The 25,483-nt window shown below is 35.9% G+C and overlaps 1 protein-coding gene across 14 annotated transcripts; it reads right to left on the bottom strand.

Annotated features, from left to right (window-relative positions):
• Positions 1 to 2,000: 2,000 nt before the first annotated feature.
• On the bottom strand, positions 2,001 to 21,642 carry LOC128224102 (N-acetylneuraminate lyase-like). Of its 14 annotated transcripts, none has more exons than XM_052933765.1 (12): positions 21,514 to 21,642; positions 20,637 to 20,850; positions 11,738 to 11,802; positions 11,442 to 11,512; positions 10,606 to 10,690; positions 8,532 to 8,586; positions 8,233 to 8,308; positions 6,942 to 7,034; positions 5,930 to 6,075; positions 4,104 to 4,229; positions 3,220 to 3,259; positions 2,001 to 2,764 (listed from the first exon to the last, which is right to left on the bottom strand). In XM_052933765.1, the coding sequence occupies exons 2-12, from the start codon at positions 20,715 to 20,717 to the stop codon at positions 2,598 to 2,600; spliced, it is 1,005 nt and encodes a 334-aa protein (XP_052789725.1). In that variant the 5' UTR covers positions 20,718 to 20,850; positions 21,514 to 21,642; the 3' UTR covers positions 2,001 to 2,597. The 14 variants fall into 14 exon arrangements, with proteins under 14 accessions (XP_052789725.1, XP_052789731.1, XP_052789732.1 ...); XM_052933771.1 differs by having other exon boundaries at positions 20,637 to 20,813; positions 21,514 to 21,634; XM_052933772.1 differs by having other exon boundaries at positions 20,637 to 20,756; positions 21,527 to 21,632.
• Between the last annotated feature and the right edge of the window lie 3,841 nt (positions 21,643 to 25,483).

Raw genomic sequence — 25,483 nt, 5'->3', positions numbered from 1 at the left:
ATATCATGAAGGAATTTCAAAAACAGTTCAACATTTTGAAGTTGATTGTCTGTGTAGGCTTCATATTCAGACAAACTACACATTCGCTGGTACGTCTGAAAGACAGTATGGCGATTATGTTTTATTAATTTGAATGTTTTTCTTAGAAATGGAATGAAACATTTGGACAAATAATGTGTACTTTAATCGGAACAAGTCGGATTCTAACATTTTATCCAAATATTTTTGACGATTTCCAGAGAAATATGGACCAACCATGCCTTGCTGTTTCAGTAAATCATCTTTGTATAAAATGCATTCATGTGTACACATTCAGTAGTCTTATATAGATTAAAAACATGTCTTAAAATCTGATGGGTACCATTTCCTTACATATTATTTTAAATATGTTACAAATGTTCGCTGTCAGCTATATCTCACTTCTAGTATCCATTAGTAGTGAACACCCTTCTAGTCTCTCTTTGTAGTGCACCCTTCTTGTCTCCCTTTGTAGTAAACACCCTCCTAATCTCCTTTTGCAGTGAACACCCTTCTTGTCTCCCTTTGTAGTGAACACCCGTCTAGACTCCCTTTGTAGTGAACACCCTTTTAGTCTCCCTTTGTAGTGCACCCTTCTAGTCTCCCTTTGTAGCGAACACCCTTCTAGTCTCCCTTTGTAGTAAACACCCTTCTAGTCTCCCTTTTTAGTGCACCTTGTCTCCCTTTGTAGTGAACACCCTTCTAGTCTCTCTTTGTAGTACACCATTCTTGTCTCCCTTTGTAGTGCACCCTTCTAGTCTCCCTTTGTAGTGAACACCCTTCTACTCTTCCTGTGTAGAAGACCCTTCTTGTCTCCCTTTGCAGTGAACACCCTTCTTGTCTCCCTTTGTAGTGCACCCTTCTTGTCTCCCTTTGTAGTGAACACCCTTCTAGTCTCCCTTTTTAGTACACCCTTCTTGTCTCCCTTTGTATTGCACCCTTCTTATCGCCATATGTAGTACACCCCCTTTCTAGTCTCCTTTTGTAGTGAACACCCTTCTAGGTTCCCTTTGTAGTGCACCCTTCTTGTCTCCCTCTGTAGTGAACACCCTTCTTATATATATATAGTCTCCCTGTGTAGTAAACCCTTCTAGTCTCTCTTTGTAGTAAACCATCTTCTAGTATCCCTTTGTAGTAAAAACGCTTCTAGTCTCCCTTAGTAGTGCACCCTTCCTGTCTCCCTTTGTATTGCACCCATCTATTCTCCCTTTGAAGTACACCCTTCTTGTCTCCCTTTGTAGTACACCCTTTTAGTATTCCGGTGGCGTACATCCTTCTTGTCTCCCTTTGTAGTACACCCTTTTAGTATTCCGGTGGCGTACACCCTTCTAGTCTTCCTTTGTAGTGCACACTTCTAGTATCCCTGTGTAGTACACTCTTCTAGTCTTCCTGTGTAGTGAACACCCTTCTAGTCTCCCTGTGTAGTACACCCTTCTAGTCTTCCTGCGTTGTACACCCTTCTAGTCTTCCTTTGTAGTGCACCCTTCTAATCTCCCCTTCTTGTCTCCCTGTGTTGTAAAAACCCTTCTAGTCTCCCTTTGAAATACACTTTTCTAGTCTCCCTTTGTAGTGCACCCTTCTAGTCTTCCTTTGTAGTACACCCTTCTAGTCTCCCTTTGAAGAACACCCTTCAAGTCTCCCTGTGTAGTTAACACCCTTCTAGTCTCCCTATTTGAGTGAACACAATGATCAATTTATCATTGTATATATCAATGCTCTGTTCTGTGTTCTTAAATAATGAATACACGCATTTTTTGTTGCTGGATCGGACTATTAGTATCTTCCATGGCCGAGAGTATAAGATAGGTTCATCCCGACCAGAGTGTAGGTTATCTTACACTCTCGGCCATGGAAGATACTTATATTCTAGCATGGTTGATTTTTTTATCTACTTATCTGAGGTGGAAGAAAAGTTATTTGTATACAAGCCACACAGTTATAAAAAAGTAACCCACTAAAGCTTCAATAACAACCAGACAATATTTAAGTTAAACGTTTTATTACCAAAAATCCATGGCAGATATATCTTTATGGTGCATAAAGCATCAATTATCAAACACCACACGAGATTCAAATACTCAGCAAAATACGTTGAAGCATTTAGTACATATATTTAAAGTACATTTATATACTAATGAAGCAATATTTAATCAAATTGATATTTTGTTTATTATCTAATACTTCAATTAATACCACAATTTATACTTAATACTTAATCAAAACATCATTCTTTATTGTGTAATATTTCAATGAACTCAATACTTAATCAAAAGCTTAAATGGTATACTTCATTTCAACATAATATATATCGAGAAACAAATTATTTTCTTGATTAACATATGTGACCGTCATTGATTGTAATTATTTAGTTGATTTCCTTTTATCTTCCTCACACATTCCTCACATATTCCCTTCATTTTCTTGCCCTCACATTTTATAGAATGCAACATTAAAAAGCATGTTCTGGTATAAGGCTTTATACACGGCAGTTTGTCTGAATTCGTGTTCATTTTATCAACTTGATCCATTGCCCATGATAACAAAAGTTTTTCTGGAACAAATGTTTAACTAAATAGTTTTCACATTCCTTTCACAGTGCTTTCCTTAATAAATCCGCCAGCAACAAGGTCTGCTTTCATCAGCTGCATGTCACGTGACTCCATGGTTGGCAACGGTAACCTAGGACCTCCGACCTTGACACCGGATATCAGTTCAAACATCGCCTTGGCACTAGTGATGTCTCCGCCTAAAAAAAAAAGGTTATCAAAACACTTTTTACGTGGAAGTTTCAACAAAACTAAATATTTAGCTATTAGATAATAAGTTATTACTTAATGAACTTGTCAGACGTAAAATATCTCTTTTGTATACACAAACCCGACGTTTAAACCTATTTTGTTCATCCCCACCCAACACATTTTTTTTTAGTTTTGATCGAGATGTGAATTTTTAGCAATTACATAAATAAACGAATTTATTTGAGTGAATATGTTTAAATTTGATCATTTAAATCTTTCTACAATAGTCAATAGTAATAACCCTGATAGAGGTCGATTTGGTGCAAAATGTCTGCCCCCCTCCCCCCCCCCCCTCCGAAAACCCCCACTCTTTTCTTCATGAAATGTTAGTAGATCAAAAAATATACGACATAACCATTATATATTATATCGACAAAGACTCGAGCGGTCTGAAAGGACTTACCATATTTATTTTGAATGTTTTTTAACTGCAGGGCTTTCACCTGCAATCAGAAACAAACGGTGCAAATATTACAAAAAAACATGTACTAGTATACTTATGGGTGGGGTGTGTAAGCTTATTTATACCCGCACACGGGCAAGGCCCATTCGGCGATTGCTCCGATAATGCCGTTAGTCATTTTAGGTTTTTGTATCATAGTGCACAAGCTGACCGTAACCCTGGTTCAAGCTCCCTTGATTCTTTAACGGGCCCAGTGTATAGCACTAAATCGATAAACTGTATTTAAAATAAATATGAACAAACAGATGATTTATTATTTCTTTTAAATATTTATAAATGTTTCCATAAACCTTATCATGCTTGTATAATTGTTCAAAGAGAAATACTGAGACATACGTACTGCCAATAATCAGGCGCATAGCTGCCTATACGCGAGTATGCGGCTGAACCCACATGATTCTAACAAAAACAGCAAAAGTTGCAGTATGCGTACTTGACTACATGATCCTATTTTACAATACTAAATAAAGCAGAACGCCAAGAATGGTATTCATTTTTCCCGATGGAGCATGCCCCCGGACCCCCACCCCTAGCACAATTATGAATCCACATGAATAGAGGGCTAGCTACGCCCTGAAATATTTAACATTTATTCAATATACGTTAAATATTTCACATTCTATTAAAAAGTAGATCTTCAATGTATGTTAAATATTTCACATTCAATTGAAAGGAGATCTTCAATGATCGATTTACCTTGTTTGATTTCAACTTTGATGTATGCTTTATTTGATTTTATCAAAAAGGCACAAACAACTCTTTTATTTAAGAGCCTTAAAATGGATTTTTCCGTTATGTTCGCATTTTGAATATAACTTCACTACCTGTGCAGCTTGGGCGGATTTTAAATCACCCTTGGCGACGGAATATTTTACATCGCGGAAGAACTGGCCCATGTACGCCGAAGTGATGCAATCAGGGATGCCAAGACTGAGGGATGGTAAGAACAGCTGAAAGAGCATAAACTCCATATATTGCATATTATTATACAACTGACAAACGTGTTTTAAGAATAAAATATAATTTCCATCAACATAGATCATGCAATGAAACTACAGAGACAAGTCAAGAAGCCAACAATTCAATTATAAACTCTGTTTGGAAGCACAAGGCAAGGGCCAAAATGTAGTGAACGAGGAACAAAAACGTACAAACACCACAAGCAGACCACACACATACCAATATCAGTGTGGCCATACCACGTGGTTTCTGATATCACATTTGGTTAGTACAGGAAGCAAAATAAATCTCGATTCAGATAGGATTATCGCTTTAAGTTTAAGTTATCGCGTTATTTTTATATTAATTTTAACAAAATATAACACAGGCTAAGGGGGAAAATGGTACACTATACTCGATTACTGAGCGATATGTTGAGCAATTTATATTTTTTCAAAAATCGTGGGCATATGCTCGGAATGTCTAAATATTGTTTGTTAATAACCAAATGTGACGTCACAAACCACGTTGTATGTCCACACTGAAAATAGCTTTATCAATAAATGATTGGATATCCGCATTGGAACATTCAGAGAAACACGGTGTTTACGAGTTCACTCAAGTTAATTAATCACCACGAGGATACCATGGAAAAATACATATCTCTTCGATATTACAGTAAGAAATATTGGTTTTACAGCATCTGCATTACGAATGAAAAACATATATTCTTCATTTGGATATTAATCTTGGGCTGGTATTCAATATTCAACGTAAGTTGATCTTACGGTAATACATCATTTACTTCAGTCACTATAAAGGTTAGTTATTTACAAGAAAAAATGTGATACAAAGTATCACAGCGGGCCCACAAACATATCTACCATGTAAATATTTTGAATTTGGTGATGGCTGATGTCGAGTCAAGGCTATGAATGAATTCAAAGAGACCTATTTTGGTAAAACATTAGTCTATGCACAACTACAGTTTATATTAAACACTTCTTCCAGGTTTCAGTACAACTATAAGTTTTACAAGGGACAACGTTTTGTGACACACAGACAGCACTAAATCAATATGTCTCTTGCTTACTCGGGAAAAGACATAAACAACTCAAACTATTTTCTTAACCTAAAGCATACCGCCAACAACAGAGATCTTTATCCAATAATGATACCTTTAAAAGGCAATAAAAAGCGGTCATGTCATAATGAGATTAGTCATCTGATAACATCACGGTAGCACATAATCCGATATCGAAGTGGTACCGGGTGATACCGGATACCGGCTTTTAGCACCACCCGCCAGAAACGTTGCGAAAATCAAAAACTCGCGCGCTTTTTTCAAACGTACGAAAGACAACTCTGTAAAAAAATAGACTGTGTCAACATTATTAATGTCAAAAGTAACACCGTTTATTTAATGACGAGACAATCATTATGGTAAGAACGACAACTCATGTATTCAAGGGAAAAATTGACTGTGTCTACATTTTCAGCTCAAAAGTACTTGATTTTTTTAGGAAAAAGAGACACATATTTTCAAACAAGTTCTTAAGTCGCCATAAACCTTTTACTCACCACGTCTTAAATATAGCGGCCCGCACCGCTGCAGCGGCCCGTAATAACCAGTACTCCGATAAACAAAATCGTTCTTATATCAAATAAAGACCTATATTGAATATCAGCCCTTATGCAATCCACATCATACCGTTTCAGTTCCATAAAATATTTTATATTTTCTGTTGCAGGCCAGAGTGCAGTTGAGCGCTGAGTTAAGGTCAGCTGTGGTGTGCTTTAAGCCGTAAAACGTTGGAATTCTATCTTCTACCATGTTCAACAGCTTTGAGATATTCACTGCAGAGAGAAAGAATGAAGCAGTGATAATGATTATAATTATCTTCCATGGCCGAGAGTGTAAGATAGGTTCATTCCGATCCGAGCGTAGGGTGTTTTGCGGAAACGAGGTTTACCGAGTTTCCACAAAACACCATGCGCGAGGGTCGGGATGAACCTATCTTACACGAGCGGCTATGGTAGATGCTTTTTCTCCCACCTCAGTTAAACAAAATTAAGTAAAAATGTATCTTTTTTGCTGGAACTCTTTTGTGCTTAGTGAAAATAATTGCGTACGGATATGCGATAATTCGTGGTTGTCATGGATATTCGCGCAGTGATTCAGAGTATGTAAATGGTCTGATCGGTCTTTAAATAGTTATTAGAAGAGTGAAGCATTATTTCTTGAAAGGTGCGTTAAAACTGTTTTCTGGTGACATTTGAAACGAGAAATAATTAACTAGCGTTCTAAATATTGCCACAAGACAAGGTTTCCATGATGCGCTACAGACGACAGTCTTCAACAAGGGAGGTAACTACAATTGGTGACCATTAAAAGAAGTTCCATACGGGCATTTTATCTTCGCCCGTGGGCAAGATAAGAATTTCTAGCATGGTTTAATTAATGGATATACTTATCTGAGGAGGGAGAAATCAATATCTTTATATATGCATACGCATATCCATTTCATGTAGTTTTACTGTTTAAGTAATTTGGCTCCTCTAGGCAATAAAACCAGCCGTAGCAATCCACGTAAACATATCAATCTAATCGCTAATTGACCGACATACATACTCTAAAATATAAGTTTTTAATAAAAAAAATGACTTTATTTAGCAGTGGCTTGAGAATAGCCGCTTAAAGGTCAAATACTTAAATGTCCTACTGTATACGCCTGAGGCGACGTCATATTCATAGTAGAGAAATGGTGTGTTAGGTGCAGCTGCTGCCACCTCGGCCAGATAGTCAGCCAGGAGCTCTGAAACATTGGAGAAGTATTTATTGGAGGTCTGAAACATTGGAGAAGTATTTATTGGAGATCTGAAACATTGGAAAATCATTTATTGGGGCTCTTAAACATAAGAGAATAATTTATTGGAGCTATGAAACATTGGAGAATAATCTATTGGAGCTATAAAACATTAGAGAACAATTTATTGGAGGTCTGAAACATTGGAGAATCATTTATTGGAGCTATGAAACATTGGATAATCATTTAGTGGAGCTCTAAAACATTAGAGAATAATTTATTGGAGCTATGAAACATTGGAGAATAATCTATTGGAGCTATGAAACATTAGAGAACAATTTATTGGAGCTATGAAACATTAGAGAACAATTTATTGGAGCTATGAAACATTGGAAAATCATTTATTGGGGCTCTTAAACATAAGAGAATAATTTATTGGAGCTATGAAACATTGGAGAATAATCTATTGGAGCTATAAAACATTAGAGAACAATTTATTGGAGGTCTGAAACATTGGAGAATCATTTATTGGAGCTATGAAACATTGGAAAATCATTTATTGGGGCTCTTAAACATAAGAGAATAATTTATTGGAGCTATGAAACATTGGAGAATAATCTATTGGAGCTATGAAACATTAGAGAACAATTTATTGGAGCTATGAAACATTAGAGAACAATTTATTGGAGCTATGAAACACTGGTGAAGAATTTATTGGAGCTAGCAACATTGGAGAAGAGAAGTATTTATTGGAGCTCTGAAACAATGGAAAATGTGTTGTCTAATAGGTACATCGAAAACAAGAATAGTACAACGTTTTCAAAACATATATTTTGAAAGGAGTGTATAGTCTGTCTTCTTTGCTTTGTGACTTTGTGTGTGTCTCGTTAATTGTAAATAAGGACTTTGCTGTATGCCTATACACACAGTCTTCCTAAATTATGATAATAAGCAAGACAAAAATTACAGGAATTACAGTTCGATAAACCTACTAGTTTCCATTGACGGCTTGACAAATGATTTGAAAAAATGAAAAGGCTAACACCGTAGTAAAATATATTTTCTTTAATACACATTTGTTTATAAGTACGATTTCAGAAATCATTTTAATAAAATATAACAATTGGAATGCGTTATATCTTCCCTTTAACCACTCTCTTATAGATATACAAACATACATATAAAGACTGCATAATTGAAGCACTACCTTCTGACGGCGGCTTATGGTAGGTAGGAGGTAGTGCGGAGATACCGTCAACTCCGAGACTTTCAGCATGACGCGCCTGCGGAATGAAGCAATCTATTCTTGAGCCGGGTACAAAACAAGATGGCCGACAGACGGTACCCATTTACTGCTTTTATGTTTAACATACCACACTGATGCTCTAATACATTGAACAATATGTAAGCACATTACATTATCAATTTATTTACTTACACATATATATATGACAATGACAATTATTTTGTACATTATAAAGTTAAGCTTAGGTAGCTATAACTTACAAGATCTTGCGTTTCTTTTAAATTTCCGGTACCGATATGAAGAATGACAGGTAACCTAAAATAAAATAAAGCATCAGCTTAGAAATGACTGAAAACACTGCTGTTAGCAAGTAGGTTATCCTTTGAAAAAACACATTAGTTATCAATTTGATACGATATGATTTATCAAGCAATCATTGTTTTTAGTATGTATACATTAGAAAATAACGATCGTCGCCTTTTAAAAAAGCCAAAGGGTTATTTGGTCTTCTTAGAGAAATACGCAGAGAGGTTTAATTAGGCTACATTTTTCTGTAAAACCAAAAATAAAATCCCAATAAAGCACGCCAACTATAGCAAAACACGCCCGCCATCTTGTAACGTGCCAGCTGTATGTTCAATCGGTGTCGTAGAGCCTATATGGATCGCTCTTATATCAATTTTCCTCAGGCTACTTTGCCTTATGATCAAAAACAAATGATTCGAAAAATGATTTGTGAGTTAAAACATAATCAACCAAATAATCAGGGTTCAAAGATTATGCATTGGTTTATATAAAGTTCAGTCACTTGATGAATGGCTTTCTCTTACGGGAGCTTGTTTATTGGCGATGCAAAATACCTTAACTTTTGTCAGCGCGCAGATCGCAATGCTCTGTGGCCAACGCAGATGTCAGGTATAAGGCTTACTAGAGTTACTAGCCACCAGCTCTGTTTACCAGACTAGATCGCAATGCTCTATGTATCTGGCTACTTGAACTGGAACGCTAGATAACCCTATAGATGTCAAGTTCTTTTTATAAAAACATCTCCCGATTAATAAATAACGTTTAACATTTTCCTTTAATTATTATTGTCGCTAATAAAACATTTGTATGGAATAAATAAGTCTAAAATATAAAACTAATATTTGAAAAACACCGCGAGACATTTGACTTCGTTAATGCAAATGACCAATTTACAACAAAGGGCAGTAATCGTGCAAATATGCGGTTACGCTACAATCTGTTGAGGACACCAGGTTTTGTGACAAGCGGTTGAATGTTTAAGCCAAATTAAGAGAGCGGGCACAGTCAATACAGTGTTTGCCAATTCACCGGTCGGGTCAACGGTACCTCTGGAGGCGACATTGCTGGTTAACGAACCTGACTAGATATTCTGCCGATACAGATTCTTCAAAATTGGTGATGATTGGACAAAGGCTTCTAAATAAATTCATCGGATAAGACCAATTTTAGGTAATTTCTAAAGATAAAGGGCGGTAACTGGTAAAGTGACTCGATCGATATGGCTGGAACGAAGTATGCCCAAACACGTTCTGATCAAATTTGGTAACGATTGGTCATCGGATTCTAAAGTAATTGGCCGGTTTAAGTTGATTTCATTAATTTAAGGGCAGTAATTCTTGAATGTCTAGAGCGATATGGTTGGTTGTCTAACTTTTCCGAGAAAGTATGCAAATACACATTCTGCACACATTTGGCGATGATTGGACAAAGGCTTCTAACGTAATTAATCAGATAACATATTGAACGCCGCCGCCTGCCTGTACGCTGCAGGTAACACTCCAGAACGTCCTGTTATATGAACGGACGTCATATTTAAAAGGCCAAAATTTACCATACTATTCATTCGGAACTCCTCGGCCATTTTTTCAAAAACAACCTCGGATGTATATGGACGGTTTACATACTTAAAAAGTGGAACGTTTAAGTCCGCTGCAAATAGATCGCGTAGTAATCTTATTTAGTAGTTAAATTTTATGACTTAACTCTTAGCAATCGTAACTATGTTTGCAATAATACACTTCACTGGCAATCAATTTAAACTGAGAGCAATGAATACAACTCTTAAACACTACATTTAATTGCCATTTAATGCTTTTATTAAAAAAAAATACGGACTACTTCAACAGATGTACCGGCATACATCCGAGGTTGTTTTTGAAAAAATGGCCGAGGAGCTCCGAATGCATACTATTAGGTAGAACAATAATTCGTAAACTTGCTACAAAGCTATTGGAACTACATAGCACTACTTTGGATTGGCACTATATTGCGCCCACAGCTTACATATTTATCTAAAAGAGAACACACCCTTCAGCAAGTCGCATCCACTTTTCAGCAGTCTTCATCCTCTCTTCAGATGATAAACTCATCCCTTCTGCAAGCGTTCCATTGACTGAAACAATACTGTATTTGTTTAGTTCTTTCAATTTTGAACTCAAATTAAATGAAAATAATAATATATTTTGACGTTATATAAATTCAAAACACTTAAATGTTTATAAAGTTTTTGCTGAGTGATTAATTTACATTCAGTTGTGTAGGTTTCTATTTTTTGTATGACGATATTTTGTCTGATGTCTTTAAAAGACCCTCCACAGTGCAAATGTGGGTGGAGGCCGAATATTAAAATATTTATAAAAAAACATGTTCTATCTTTCTCAGACGTAAGACCTGGTATACATCCTTTGCAATATGCATAGATGTAATAAGGAGTTGAGCAAATATTACGAAATATCAGAAAGCACTGGAGTTTTTTATTCAAAATAATTTCGAAAGTAAATTAAAATATTCAATACTACATAATAAACAATGCATTGCTGTTTCTTGATGAAAGCTTTTCAAATTACAAGATATTTAATAAAAAAATGAAAATGAATTAAATTAATTCCTTAATTACAAAAATTCAATATATTTCTTTAAATATAACTATTCTTCATTGTAAATTGGGTACTGTTGTCTGGAATATTTTGACTCAAAGACTTTTCCGAAATAAATACAAATGCTTTTTGAGCCCATATCTAATACAAAACAACTTCTTCATAAAATTTCCTTATTACACCTGTTGCAAAAATTAAAGCACACGCGAATGTCACGCTGTTTTATGTTCATACTATACAAGAAAGTACTTATATTTATAGACGTACCGAACAGTCCGTCGAACCCCGCGTCGTGATAATAGCGCATACTGCTGTCAAATTTGTCATATGCCACGCATCTGAAACGCTATTTTTCAAGTTACCAAATTACAAAAGATGTACATGTACTTAATAATAGTCCTTGCAGATAAATTATGAGTTAAACTAACATAAGTTCAGTTTCTTTTCACGCACAGTATCAACCTCTTTAATTTTGTCCTTATTTCAATTTCGAACATTTTTTAAATCAGTTTCATTATAGATATTTTTGCGATGCAAAACTAAAAGTTATCAGTAATATTTACCCAGTATTGTCAAAAGGAGTGAACGGAGCAACAAGAATGCCTTCGAGCTTTGGTCGTCCTGTGGTCTGTATAAAATATAATTTAACTGTTATAAATAGCATACCACCACCACCAACAACAACAACAACAATATTAACAACAACACCAACAACATAACAAAAACTACAACATAACAACATCAAAAACAACAACGCTATAATATAATAGTATTATATTATTGCCTTACTTAAAGCTGCACTCTCACAGATTTAACGTTTTGACAGTTTTTATTGTTTGTCTTGAAACGAGCCAATTTTTGCGATAATCCATGGAAACCAGTTATATAAGACTGCTGACAAAAAATTAGAGCGCATACTTTTAAATTTAAGGTCACAAAATGATGTTTTATGCATTTTCCTTAAACCGTTAGTTAAGCCATAAAGCATAAATTTTCGAACGGAAATATGAAAATCTACGATCTGATTTTTTGTCAGCAAACTTATATCATTGATTTGCTGATATTTATGCAAACATTTGCTCTTTCGAAGACAAAAAATAAAAAAAGTTGTAATAATGGTACATCTGTGAGAGTGCAGCTTTAAGTCACCCTTTAAATAAATCTTAAAGGTTTAGTATAACCTAACGTATTAATGGCTGAAGTACAGTTGTTTAGGGTATTCCGGATCTTGGTTAGTTCCCGATCATAGCAATTAAAAAGATATTAAAATTGTGATTGTCGTTAACAATTATTTGATTTTGAAAGAGTTAACTTTTTTAAAGAATGAACAAATTAATTGTTTAAAAATTGGGATTTTCACGACCTATTTGATCTCAAATTTAGGCTCAATGGGGGATTTTATCAAACGTTTTTTGAGCTGTCAAACAGCTTTCATATTGTATGGTATTTTTGCAAAACAAGTTTAATATTTAAGCGTGTTATCATTTAATGTGATGTATGATCATTTTGATATTTCAAGGATAGTTTTATGATATATTTGATTAAAAATATGGAAATTTTATGCTTTAAAAAATATATTTTTATTGAAAAAAGTATTGTGATTATTAAACTATATATCTGATTAAACATGCAACTTTAATTATTATTTTCAGAAGCGGGGAAAGCCAAGCTGAATAGAATTTAAAAAAAATAAAATAATGATAGAAGATCCTACAGAAAAAAAGCACTCTGATGTAGTAGTAGTCGGTGGTAGTTTGTAGAAGAGACAATTGTGACGGAGGAATGTGTTATAAATAGGGATGCAAACGAATGGCAAAATTGATATTCGAATATTCGTTGATTCTTTCGATCGAATATTCGAATATTCGATTACCAATATGAATGTGTAAGAAATGTAGTAAACAACTTTTATTGTTTGCTTTAGTAATAGCCGGGGCATTTTAACCCTTCTTCGTTGTAGCCGGTATACGCGAAGGACCCTGATTTTTCCAAACATTGGCAATGAAATTCCCCATTTACAAAAATATCGAACAAAAGCAATAGCCACTGAAAAAGGCGAAGATCGTAAATGCCTGGTTGAATGTCATGATGCACCAACGGGTCGTTCTGTAGGACGAGCGGCCTCGTTCTGGGATTGACATCTACTAAATATAACTATGAAAACACCAAACCTACTCGGAAATTAGATAAATAATAAAACGAAAATAACCCTGAATTTTGACCCATCTATTGTATAACAATGACCTAAATTGCTATTCTATACAGTTACATTTCAAAGCACGAATGTTATATCGAAACATGGAAAACAGCATATAACTAGCACATGTCATCCATATCATTTCGGCGATTTGAGCAATACTGCACAGCTTAATTGACAGCCATGACACCACTTTGGTTGCCGATTCCGTTTATTATCCAATAATGGTCATTAGAATTTACCGAAAATAATTGAAAGTTGTTTGATGCCACTTGTCTTATAGCCAGTTTTTGTAAAATTACGGGTACTGTTTATAGTCTCCGACTATGTGTCCCTAATTAACATATGACGCGTGTACCGGTATAGTGTCATCACGTCACGCCTCTGGCATTTAGGGGCCAATCGTTGTAAAAACAAGACATGCTAATATATACAACAGCACAGATGTAAGAAAAAGGTTTATTATTATATTTACCAAACAAAAAGCATCGAATATTCGAATACCAATTTTGCTATTCGAATATTAAACGTTCGATCGAATATTCGAATATTCGTTTGCATCCCTAGTTATAAAGGGATGCCATGCCTAACATATCAAGCCATCAATTACAGATCCTCCAATTTAAGCTTGGGTTGACCGCGAACACACTAACATTGTATAAAATGATGCATGTCTCGTATGATCGCCAGACCTTAAGACGTTCAATAAAGGTTTTCAGTGACATGGTGACCAAAAAGACAATTCAAATTATCAAATATTGCAGGCCTTCCAATTGTTCATGCATCTAGAACATTAGCAGGGTTTTACATTTACATAAGTGCCCTAGATAAGGACGGTAGTAGTTATGCCACTGGTGAATTGTGTCCAATGTTTCCTCTCTGGCCAGCACTTGACGGGAAAGGCCGGAAGGAGAGGTGCTGTTACCCGATGTTCATACTTCATCACATGTCCATCATGTACAGTATCGTCTGTCTCCCTGTTACACTCATCTTTGGACAAATGCAAGAAGGTGACATTTGTTTAGTGAGAAGTAACATAAATCATGTTGTATGATGCTAAATGCTGCCGTCAGACTTGGAATCGTTTTATATAACCGGCATGTAATTTTATACGTGTGATTATTTCACTATCAGTTTATTCCAATCATTTTTAATTGCGATCACAGTCGATGTATGTTTACATGCTGTGTTTGTTAGAACTTTATTTAAGTTGATGCTAACATGTATGTTTAGAATTAAATCCAATTAATTATTGTTCTCCTTAATGCCCCTTTATTAAATATGACTATGTCATGTCCAAAATGCATAGGATTATTGGTAAACTGAAACACGTACATTTTATGTGCCCCGACTAGTAATTCTCATTCATTATACAAGGGCAGTAATGTCAGGTGCGTCCATGCTTCCCGGTTCATTGTTTTGAGTGAAAAACGTCCTCGATTCGGTGAGTATTACCACTGTTTTCTATATGTTTCAATGATTATTTTTAGAAACGACCTTGTGAACCGAATGAAGAGCAATTGCTCGTTTACGAAGAGGCTTGTTTTAGATCAAAATAATGTCTGTATTAAAATATCTCGTGAAAACAATGCACGTTCTTACTAGGCTTCCCGACTATTGTTTCCCGAATGCAGACAGCCAATTTTGGAGTTAAAACGGCTCATTTACGAAAATGCTTGCTGGTTCATTCTGTACATTTTTAGAACCTAGGTTCATCCCAAATCTGGAAGATCTATGGCACATTAAAATAACGAATAAAAGGCGTCGATTTTTTTTTAAATTCATGTATATGTTCTAAAGCACGTCTAAGAAGGGTAATTTTGTTCAGGCAATGTGTGTATACCTCGTGATAAATTACGTCATAATTATATGCTACGTCGGAAGGCAACTTTCTGCTTAAAATGAAGACTTAAATCGAAGATAACTTTTCAAACACAACACCATTTTAAATCAAACAAAGGACAGTCTATGCCACCTAAGGAGTCCCACCTTCGTTGTTTTATCGGAGTTTGATAATGTAATTAGTTTCAACAAACACTTCGACAAACCTGTTTCCAAAATAATGTTTTGACAGTGCTCCGTCAGACGGCCGTATTGTGAAAAGTTTTGTCAAAGTGTTTTAAGAAACTAAACTCTCAATCAAACAACCCAAGGCGGGGCTCCGTTAGCGGCGTAGACTGCGCTTTATTTCATTTAAAATAGTGAAGAAATAGGAAAGTTATATTTGTTTAAAGTCTTCATTCGAAGCAAAATTTTGTTTTCGGACGTAGCGTTTATGACATTATTTATCACGTGGTATACACACTCTGACAGGGCTCTCTACTTAAAGTAGAACTGACATTATTTTTGGAGGTTATATAGTAAGTCAAGACACGGTTATGTCTTTACATAAAACAGTTTTAAGACCTTAAATTGTTGACTGTTTCCTGCAGGTTGTCTCCCTTTTTATTTCGATTTCCAGAGTAAACATATAGCACATTCTTTAAGGTAAACTCTTAGTTCCTTTTCATCGCTTTTTCCTGAAAAAGTAGTTTTAAATAATCCACAATTTTACCTTACATTATCACATTAGCAATTTTTAAATGGGCTGTACTCCGTATGATGAAATAACGAAAAAGAGAGAAATTGTCGAAACCTGACATAAACTTCGTATCGATTTGTACAATGCAATGAAACTTACTAACCGAAGTACCACATAGTTCAAAATTAATATATTTTTCGTTGTTGTTTTTTCGTATTTTTCTTTCAATTAAAAAAAAATACTAGGTTTGTCTTCCTTGTGGAATTCATTCCCGTAATGCGTAATTTAGGTATATAGCTCAAATATTCCAACCGTTAAGGGTAAGCCTTCGTAGCACAGTGGATACCACACTGGACTGCAATTTTGGCGACACCGGTTCCAACCCGGTCTACAACTCGATTGTTTTCTACATTAATGATATGAAAGAGTAAAACATTTCCTTAAATACTTGTCCTGAATTTCTTTACAGAAAGAAAACCTTTTTTGGTGCCAATCTGGTGTATAGTGCTTTAATATATATATATATATATATATATATATATATATATATATATATATATATATATATATATATATATATATATATATATATATATATATATATATAAAGAACCTCTATTTTTATTTTATCATCAAGTATGCAGAGTTCATTTATTATGTCGTTTATATGGACTACCTTAAAACGTTTTGTTTTTTGTCTATTTAGATTCAGGTTTGATCTCTTCTTTCGTTTCATCTTTTATTCCTTGAAAATATAAATTATATATCTGTACACCCTCCTATTTAATGGAATAATTAACAAAATTAATATTTTTGAAAAACTAAAACAAAACATCTGGTAATTCGGGTAAATACAGTGTGCCATAGATCTTCCAGATTTGGGATGAACCTAGGTTCTAAAAATGTACAGAATGAACCAGCAAGCATTTTCGTCAATGAGCCGATTTAACTCCAAAATTGGCTGTCTGCATTCGGAAAACAATAGCAACAAGAGATGTTTGTCAAACATTATGCCCCCCCTGAGCGCCATGTTGTCAGGATTATATGGACAATTGAATGAAATATGCATGGACCGAAATGACAGCTGATTTGTTGCTGTTTTAAGATTATGACCATTAAAGTGTGAGGATACAGTGTGTTATGACCGTCATGACCTTTGACTCTATGAACTCAAAATCCAGAGTCATTAGCTGGTCACCAGAAACCTAAATGTCAAGTTTGAGGGCCATGGGTGCAGGCATTGTCAAGTTATCAAAAGACAAGTTTTTTTCGTTCAAGGTCACTGTGACCTTGACCTTTGACCCGATGACCCCTTAAATCATAAGGGGTCATCTACAAGTCAGATGCAACTCCAAGTCAAGTTTGAAGGCCATGGGGTCAGGCATTGTTGAGTTATCACTCGGACAACCTTTTACCATTCAAGATCACTGCGACCTTGACCTTTGGCTCTATGAATCCTAAAATCAATAAGGATGATCTACTGGTCAGGCTTAACATCCATGTCAAGTTTAATGATCATAGGTTCAGGCATTGTCGAGATATCATTGGGGGAAGATTTGTTAACCTTTTTGCATTAAAGGTTACTATGACATTGACCTTGCCCTGATGACCCCCAAAGTCGATAGGGGTCATCTACTTGGCAGGCCCAACCTTCATGTCAAGTTTGATGACCATAGGTCAAGGAATTGTTGAGTTTGCTTTCAAGGTCACTGTGACCTTGACCTTTGACCCCTAAAATCAATATGGGTCATCTACTGGTCAGGCCCAACCTCCATGTCAAGTTTGAGGGCCATGGGTGCAGGCATTGTTGAGTTATCACTTGGACAACCTTTTATCATTCAAGGTCACTGTGACCTTGACCTTTGGCCCAATGACCCCTAAAATTAATAGGGACAATCTTCTGGCCAGGCTCAACCTCCAAATCAAGTTTGAGGGCCATGGGTGCAGCCATTGTCATGTTATCACTCGTATAACCTTTTACCATTCCAGGTCACTGTGACCTTGACCTTTGGCCCAATGACCCCTTAAATCAATAGGGACCATCTTCTGGCCAGGCCCAACCTCCAAGTCAAGTTTGAGGGCCATGGGTGCAGGCATTGTCGAGTTATCACTCGGACAACCTTTTACCATTCCAGGTCACTGTGACCTTGACCTTTGGCCAGATGACCCCCAAAAACCATAGGGGTCATCTCCTGGTCAGGCCAATTCTCCAAGTCAAGTTTGAGGGCCATGGGTGCAGGCATTGTTGAGTTATCAATTGGACAACCTTTTACCATTCAAGGTCACTGTGACCTTGACCTTTGGCCCAATGACACCCAAAAACAATAGGGGTCATCTACTGGTCAGGCCCAACATCCAAGTCAAGTTTGAGGGCCATGGGTGCAGGCATTGTTGAGTTATCACTCGGACAACCTTTTACCATTCAAGGTCACTGTGACCTTGACCTTTGACCCATTGAGCCCAAAAAACAATAGGGGTCAGCTACTGGTCAGGCCCAACCTCCAAGTCAAGTTTGAGGGCCATGGGTGCAGGCATTGTCACGTTATCACTCGGACAACCTTTTACCATTCAAGGTCACTGTGACCTTGACGTTTGGGCTGATTTGGGCTGATAACCCCCAAAAACAATAGGGGTCATCTACTGGTCAGGCCCAACCTCCATGTCAAGTTTGAGGGCCATGGGTGCAGGCATTGTTGAGTTATCACTCGGACAAGCTTTAAAATTATTTTACCATTAATGGTCACTGTGACCTTGACCTTTGACCCGGTGACCCCCAAAATCAATAGGGGTCATCTACTGGTCAGGCCCAACCTTCATGTGAAGTTTGATGACCATACGTCCAGGAATTGTTGAGTTATCACTCGGACAAGCTTTGGTCTACCGACGGACCGACCGACCGACCGACCGACATGCCTGTGCAAAGCAATATACCCCTCTTCTTCGAAGGGGGGCATAATAATGTTATTGTCCAAAACAAAGCATCGGTGGGGTTTGCACGCAAGAGAACGGTATTAAATAGTTGTTTTGAATCAAAAAATGTATTGAGTGAGTCGGGAAGCCTAGTAAGATCGTGCATTGTTTTCACGAGATATTTTAATAAAGACATTATTTTGATCTAAAACAAGCGTCTTCGTAAACGAGCAATTGCTCTTCATTCGGTGCACAAGGTCGTTTCTAAAAATTATCGTTGAAACATATAGAAAACAGTGGTAATACTCACCGAATCGAGGACGTTTATCACCCAAAACAATGAACCGGGAAGCATGGACACACCTGACATTACTGCCCTTGGTATGCATATTTCAAATTCAGTGACCTGTAACATTTTGACAAAGTTTCCTAACTGCTTTGAGATCACCCCTACTTTGGTCCGAAATAGGTCAAACTGGTAGGGTTAAGTCAAGCGTGTAAATATCAACAATATAACCTCAACATTTTCTTACTTGTCATACAAACTAGTATAGTTCAACTTTACATACTCAGGGGTGTAGAAATGGGCCGGGAGCCGGTAAAATAACTCGGTTTCTTTAGCATCTTCACCCGGCTAATTTCCCGCATCAACAAAAATGAAATCTGTTATTTTGTGTCATGTCTCTTCTGTTTACATCTGTTTAAAACCTTGATTGTTGTTATTGTTCATTTTGCTTTCCGTGTGTTCCGACTACAATACAGCATTAGCTCGATACGTGATGTCATTAGTCACATCCCCCTCTGGGATGTTTTTCAAGAATTAGGTTTGGGTTTCCCAGTGTTCCGAGAACAATAACATTAGCTAGATACATGACCTCATTAGTCGCATCACCCTCTGCGGATGTTTTGAAATTAATGATTTGTGAAGCAATGGAGGGTGAAATAAATATTTTTTCCAGACACAAAAAAGCATAGTAAGTATGCAACATGAGCGTGTCTGGCCTTCTGTCAGTCCTATTACCATTTACGCAACAGTAAATTTTATATACGCCTGTTAACCAGGTGTAAACAAAATGAACAAGCTTGCGGTAATGTCACTGCTAAAAATAATCCATTATTTTGATGAATTTTACATGTACGTTGGGTGAAATTTAGTACGCTTTAAATGTCACAAAGTGTCCCGATATTTCTTCTGGTTATTAAAATGGAATAAGTTAGCTGCAGGTGAAATATCTAGAACCACAGAAAATGAAGTTAGATATTTAATTTACAGAGGCTAATAGTGATTCAGTGGCTGAAAGTATATAATTGGTAGAGAAGAAATTACATATATTATTAGGAGGGAATAGCTAGCAAATGTCAAGGCATGTGGTCTGGAATGTTATAACATTATCCTGAATATGAATTTTACAGTAGTTTGGTTAATTAGTTAGCCCTCACTGGTGGGGGGTGGGGGTTATAGTACTCAGTTTCAGTATCATATTATAGTACATTTATGTTAAGGTTCCCTGTTACAAAATAAACATGCACCAGAAGACTAGAATGTTTGGTTAAAAAGGCTTAAATTCATCCCACAAGGGGCGTTGCCCCCTTGACCGTAACCCAGACCCCCGCCTACTTTTAGGATATTCCCTGCTACTTGAATTAATTTCTACACCCCTGCATACTAGGTTAGTTCAACTTAGGAATAATTTGTCTTTCATTTAATATAAAAATATTATCCCTAGCAATGGTTTTGAACAAATAAAAACGAAAATGTTGTAACTGATCCGAAATACCCTGAACAATGAATGCATGATAACCTTATAATTTAAATATAAAAAACAATATTTACCAAAGCCCTTCCGCTACGACCAATTAATGTTTTAGATAATAAATTGTATCCTCCAAACACGCTTTTCCTTACTAACTCCATGTCAAACTCTTATTGATAATCCACTCTCCTCTAATGGACCTAGTCCAAATAATTGTACGTTAACGGATTTTTTTACGACTTATGATATGGCAAATCCTTCGCGTACAAATTGTTTTGTACCAAAAGTGGGTAGCTACAATAATGAGCGATCAGGGATACTTTTTTATTATTTTGACATTTCTTATGTATCCCTGTAACGCTACAACTCTCTATCATTTAATACTGGGCGAAAGAATTTATAGTAATATTATGCATCGATGTTGAATAATAAGGACAAAGTTGTTATATATACCCGACAATGATCTAATCTGGATTTAATTTGTCATAAGCGTCGTTATTTTCACAGAAATATATTCTTGGTCACGAATACCGTTAAACATGTACACAGCCAGTCAGATTTGTCCCAGATTTACAGATATCAGGATACTTCATAAACAATTGACACATGTTAGTGTTTTATGATATCTGAACATGTATTTTGGCATAATGACATAAATAAAGATGTGTTTAATAGTAGGCAATAAAGTTATCGTAGAAATTTAAATTTTCAACGCAAATAATTTCAAAATTGTGGCCGCGAGGATTCTCTGCGCAAGGACCGTTCGCTACTTTTTGCTGGGATGGTGGACGTCACGAGTCTGCCATAGTAAAACAAAATCGTCAAAAGACGAGTGTACGGCCATTTAGGTGGACTACAAAAGTGGGTAGTTGTTCCGATAGGGATTCCGGGTTAAAGCATATTGCGTCCATAAAATATCATAAAAACAAGAAATATTACTAGATAATGTTATTTTACATTAGTTCCGTACACAAAAAACTAAATATCCAACGAATAATTATGAGTTTGATGGGGTTTTCTTCATTTCATTCTGTCAAAACGCGCAAGGCTGCAGTTCACAGTTTAACAACAATCGGAGCACTTCGGTCATGGCTGAGTCGTTACGATTGTGTCAACGGGAGCAAGACAAATCGGCCCCTTACCAAATCGGCCTACTACCAACATTTTCTCAACAGTTATAGGAATACCCTATGAAATGTAAGTTTTAAGTCATACTTTGCCGTGTTATTTTTCACACCATGCCTTGCCATTAAAACAACATTACTATTCTGTAAAATCATTGACTGCCTTGTGCAGAGTTTTGTGGGTTGTGGTAGGATGGGTGTGAGCTTGGCACCCAGTCAGCTTTACCAGCTGAAATCTATGCATGCCTTTACTTCAGCACTGTTGGGTTTGGGCTGCAGATTTTTTTTCTGTAAACAGTTCTGTGGGGTTGGGGTGGGGCGGTGACTATCCACGCAGTAAGCTCAATTGTTAGAGTACCAGTACAACGTTCATGTGGATATGCACCAGACAATTGTAACCACGCCCCCCCCCCCCAGGTCTGGGGAATAGTGGGGACTTTGACTTTCAGTACAGCCAACCCCGGATAAAATCCCCAACCTGCGCGGACGATCCAATGGCAAAATCCCTGCCAAATGCCCCCACACCCCAGGAACCCTAGGTAAGGTCCATTCCCCTCTATATTTTAAGCGAAGATAAAACCACCGCATTCACCCAGCACTGCAGGGCCACCTGATAGGTAAAAACACGGCCCATTTCCCCGGGTTAACCCCAGTATTCCCCCGGACATGGGGTGTGTGTGTGTGTGGGGGGGGGGTAACAATTGACTGGTGCACAAGTTGACAGAACTTGTCTTAAAATTGTATTTGTTCAAGGTAGATCATGCTTCACTTTACCTCCTAAGCTGTGGATAAACCCACTCATTAGAAGTTTCCTCACAAATTATATTTGTCTTAATCTATAATTATTAGTCTCAATATCTTTGAGTAAATTGTCATTTTTTATTTAAAACAACAACACCAAATGAGTAACTGATAAGATACTCAACTGGTTTATTTTTTTGTAAATAAAAGCCTTAAACAAATATTTAGCCAGGTTACTAAGCATTTCAGCAATGTATACCAGACTTTTTTCAATAATACTTAATCTATTTTGAATAATTAGCCTTTAGATCACTCTTCACCAAATGACTCTTTTATGTCCAACTCCATAAAATGCAAACAAGAATAATTACAGTTTGGATCAACATGTCTCTTAATTTTATTTTTAATATTAGTCAAGTAATAACAGAGCCATCTGTATGCAATTCAATGTAAAATTAATGATAAATTAGGTTTTGCTCCCATTTTTACTTTCATTTCTGTGCAAAGCCCTTTTAAGTGCATTGAGTCTTTTGGGAGACTTCACAATATTTCTGGCGTTTAATCCCCATATATGGCTTTAAGTTGCCATACAAATTTAAGTCTTCATTATAAAAAATACTGTATGTCTCCACTTTAACCATAAACACACAATGAGAGGACTATTTAAAGCATTACCATGTGTCAGAATTATAGATCTTTCTTTGCATTTCATTTGTCTAAATGTATTACTGGTCTCTTTAGCAATATCCTTGTGCCTCTTTGAGTACTTGGCTTGACAGTTTGGTTTTAAATACATTGTTTTGAATGTTTTATTTGTACACAACAATGATGATGATGATGATGATGATGACACTATGCTATGCCAAAACCTCAACACATTTTCTTCAAACAAAAAAGGACAGTCATTCAGAATAACTTTTATTACAACATTTGAGAAAATAAACTCATACAATCAACGAAATAAACATGCATCTGTAAAAACACAAGTCATGTTATGTGTTCGTTAAATTTAACTTAATAAAGAAAATAAATTGTGGTTGCAGTAAGCAATGCGCATCACTTCTAATAAACATTCCAACAGACTGAAAAATAAATAAACACAAATGGAAAAACTGTTTGCAAGTCAGCTAGTATCTCATTTTATGCCTTATCAGATTGCTATGCAAGCTGGAAGCTTACAAAATCTGTTGCCTAAGTAGAAACAAGTATGGACATCCTTTTCCTGAGGTCAAGAGAAAGTATCTTGGAGGTCTTGAACTCACAACGTTGAATTTGAGGCTTATCCTCTAGACCACTTTCACCTTTTCACTTTTTAAAGAGCCCAGTTTACAATATGGCATTTGCAAGGATGTGCCCTATTAACGGATTTTCTAAAGTCTTAAAAATTGAACTGAATAAAATAGTTCTCCTTTATTTGGTCTGCCGATGCCATCTGTTTCTGTTTTTGTAGTTATCTTCCCTCCATAATATAGGAAAACCACTTTAAGCGTAGATATATCCTTTACCATATTACCCTTTTAAAATATATGTTCGGATTTATTTATTAATCACGGACCAACAGATGACTTTTATCTTCAACTTCACATCAGTATGTAAGTCATCAAATATTTGAGATGACAAGATGTTCCACTGAATGCTTTGTTTCCATCTTGCACTCATTTTTCCAAGGTAGGCGTTGCAGTTGTGTTAGATGATTTCCATGCATTGCAGGTCAATCCTCATACAATGGCATTTTTGATTACATTCGGATTCCAGTGCCTGAAATAGAAAACAGAAAATACAACAATAATATGAATTATATTTTTAGATCAATTATTTTAAAAGCTGGTACAACAACAGAAAAGTATTCACAAAACATAAGTGCAACACCAATTTAAAGCTGCATCCTCACAGTTTTACTGTTCTGACACCTTTTTTATTTTTATCTTTAAACGAGCCAATTGGCAATTATTGTGCAAATGTATGGAAACCATTGATATTAGACTGCTGACATAATATCAGATCACAGTCTTTCATATACAAGTTTGAAAATTTGGTAAAAATTCCTCCAACTAGTCATATAAGGTCACACATAATAGAACAGATTTCAATTGTTTGGAAAATATTTTTTTGCTATTGCTTTAAGCCATATAATTAATTATATGTGTAAATTTAATTTAATTACTCCTTTGGGCTTTGGAAGAATGACCAAGAAGAACAGCAGCTTTTAGCTCTGGACTACTGGTAAATTAAAAAATATGAAATGAAATTGTTATCATGTTTAAATTCATCTACAATGTTGATATTTTAATACTGTCAATCCTTGTTGGTTAATTGTATAAACATGCAGGTACTTTTGGGCTTAAACCAATAGGATACTTGACTGTTAAATTATTGTCCGAATTTCGAAAATAGCACAACCATTACCTCATTTGCCTTTTTTCATTAGAAGAAGCCGGGAATCAGAGTCAGCTGTACCTCTGGTACCATACTCTTCTCTGAAAATGACAATAAGATTAAAAGTTAAATGTCTGCATTTCATTGGCACAGTAAAAATGTCAGCATTTTTCAATGTTTCTGCATCACCACCACTGGTGGATATCATAGAATTTAGTCTTGAAAGAAATGTGTGCTTGTTTATGTGTTCAAACTCATTTTGTTAAACCAATAGAATGAAGATCTAATTTATTTAGAGAACTATATTAGTGAGCAGGCCGAGGCATTCAATTGTGCCATTACATTAAGTTGTTCGATACCAACACTCACGGACATATAAACCATACATCCTTGATTAAAAGAATGTAAATTTTAATAATAATAATTAAAATTAAAGTCAATGATATGAAATGTATGAGGTAAATTACTAAATACACTGAGAAAGAAAGTCTAACCTATTATCGATCTAAGTAAAGTCAGATTCAGACTTATTTGTTATTAAAAAAAATCAAATAGAGTATTTGTTTCTTATTTGTTTGCCACTGATCGCTGGAGCTTCAAAATTGTTATTTACTATATTAGAATCTGTCAAATGAAAGAAGACTTTACCCCACCCACTAAGAATTAATGAATGTTATGTATTGGAA

The sequence above is a fragment of the Mya arenaria genome, chromosome 17, assembly GCF_026914265.1.
Source record: "Mya arenaria isolate MELC-2E11 chromosome 17, ASM2691426v1".
In the NCBI taxonomy this organism is placed as follows: domain Eukaryota; kingdom Metazoa; phylum Mollusca; class Bivalvia; order Myida; family Myidae; genus Mya; species Mya arenaria.
The sequence above is the reverse complement of the archived record's forward strand: the minus strand, read 5'-3'. Positions and strand labels throughout refer to the sequence as shown.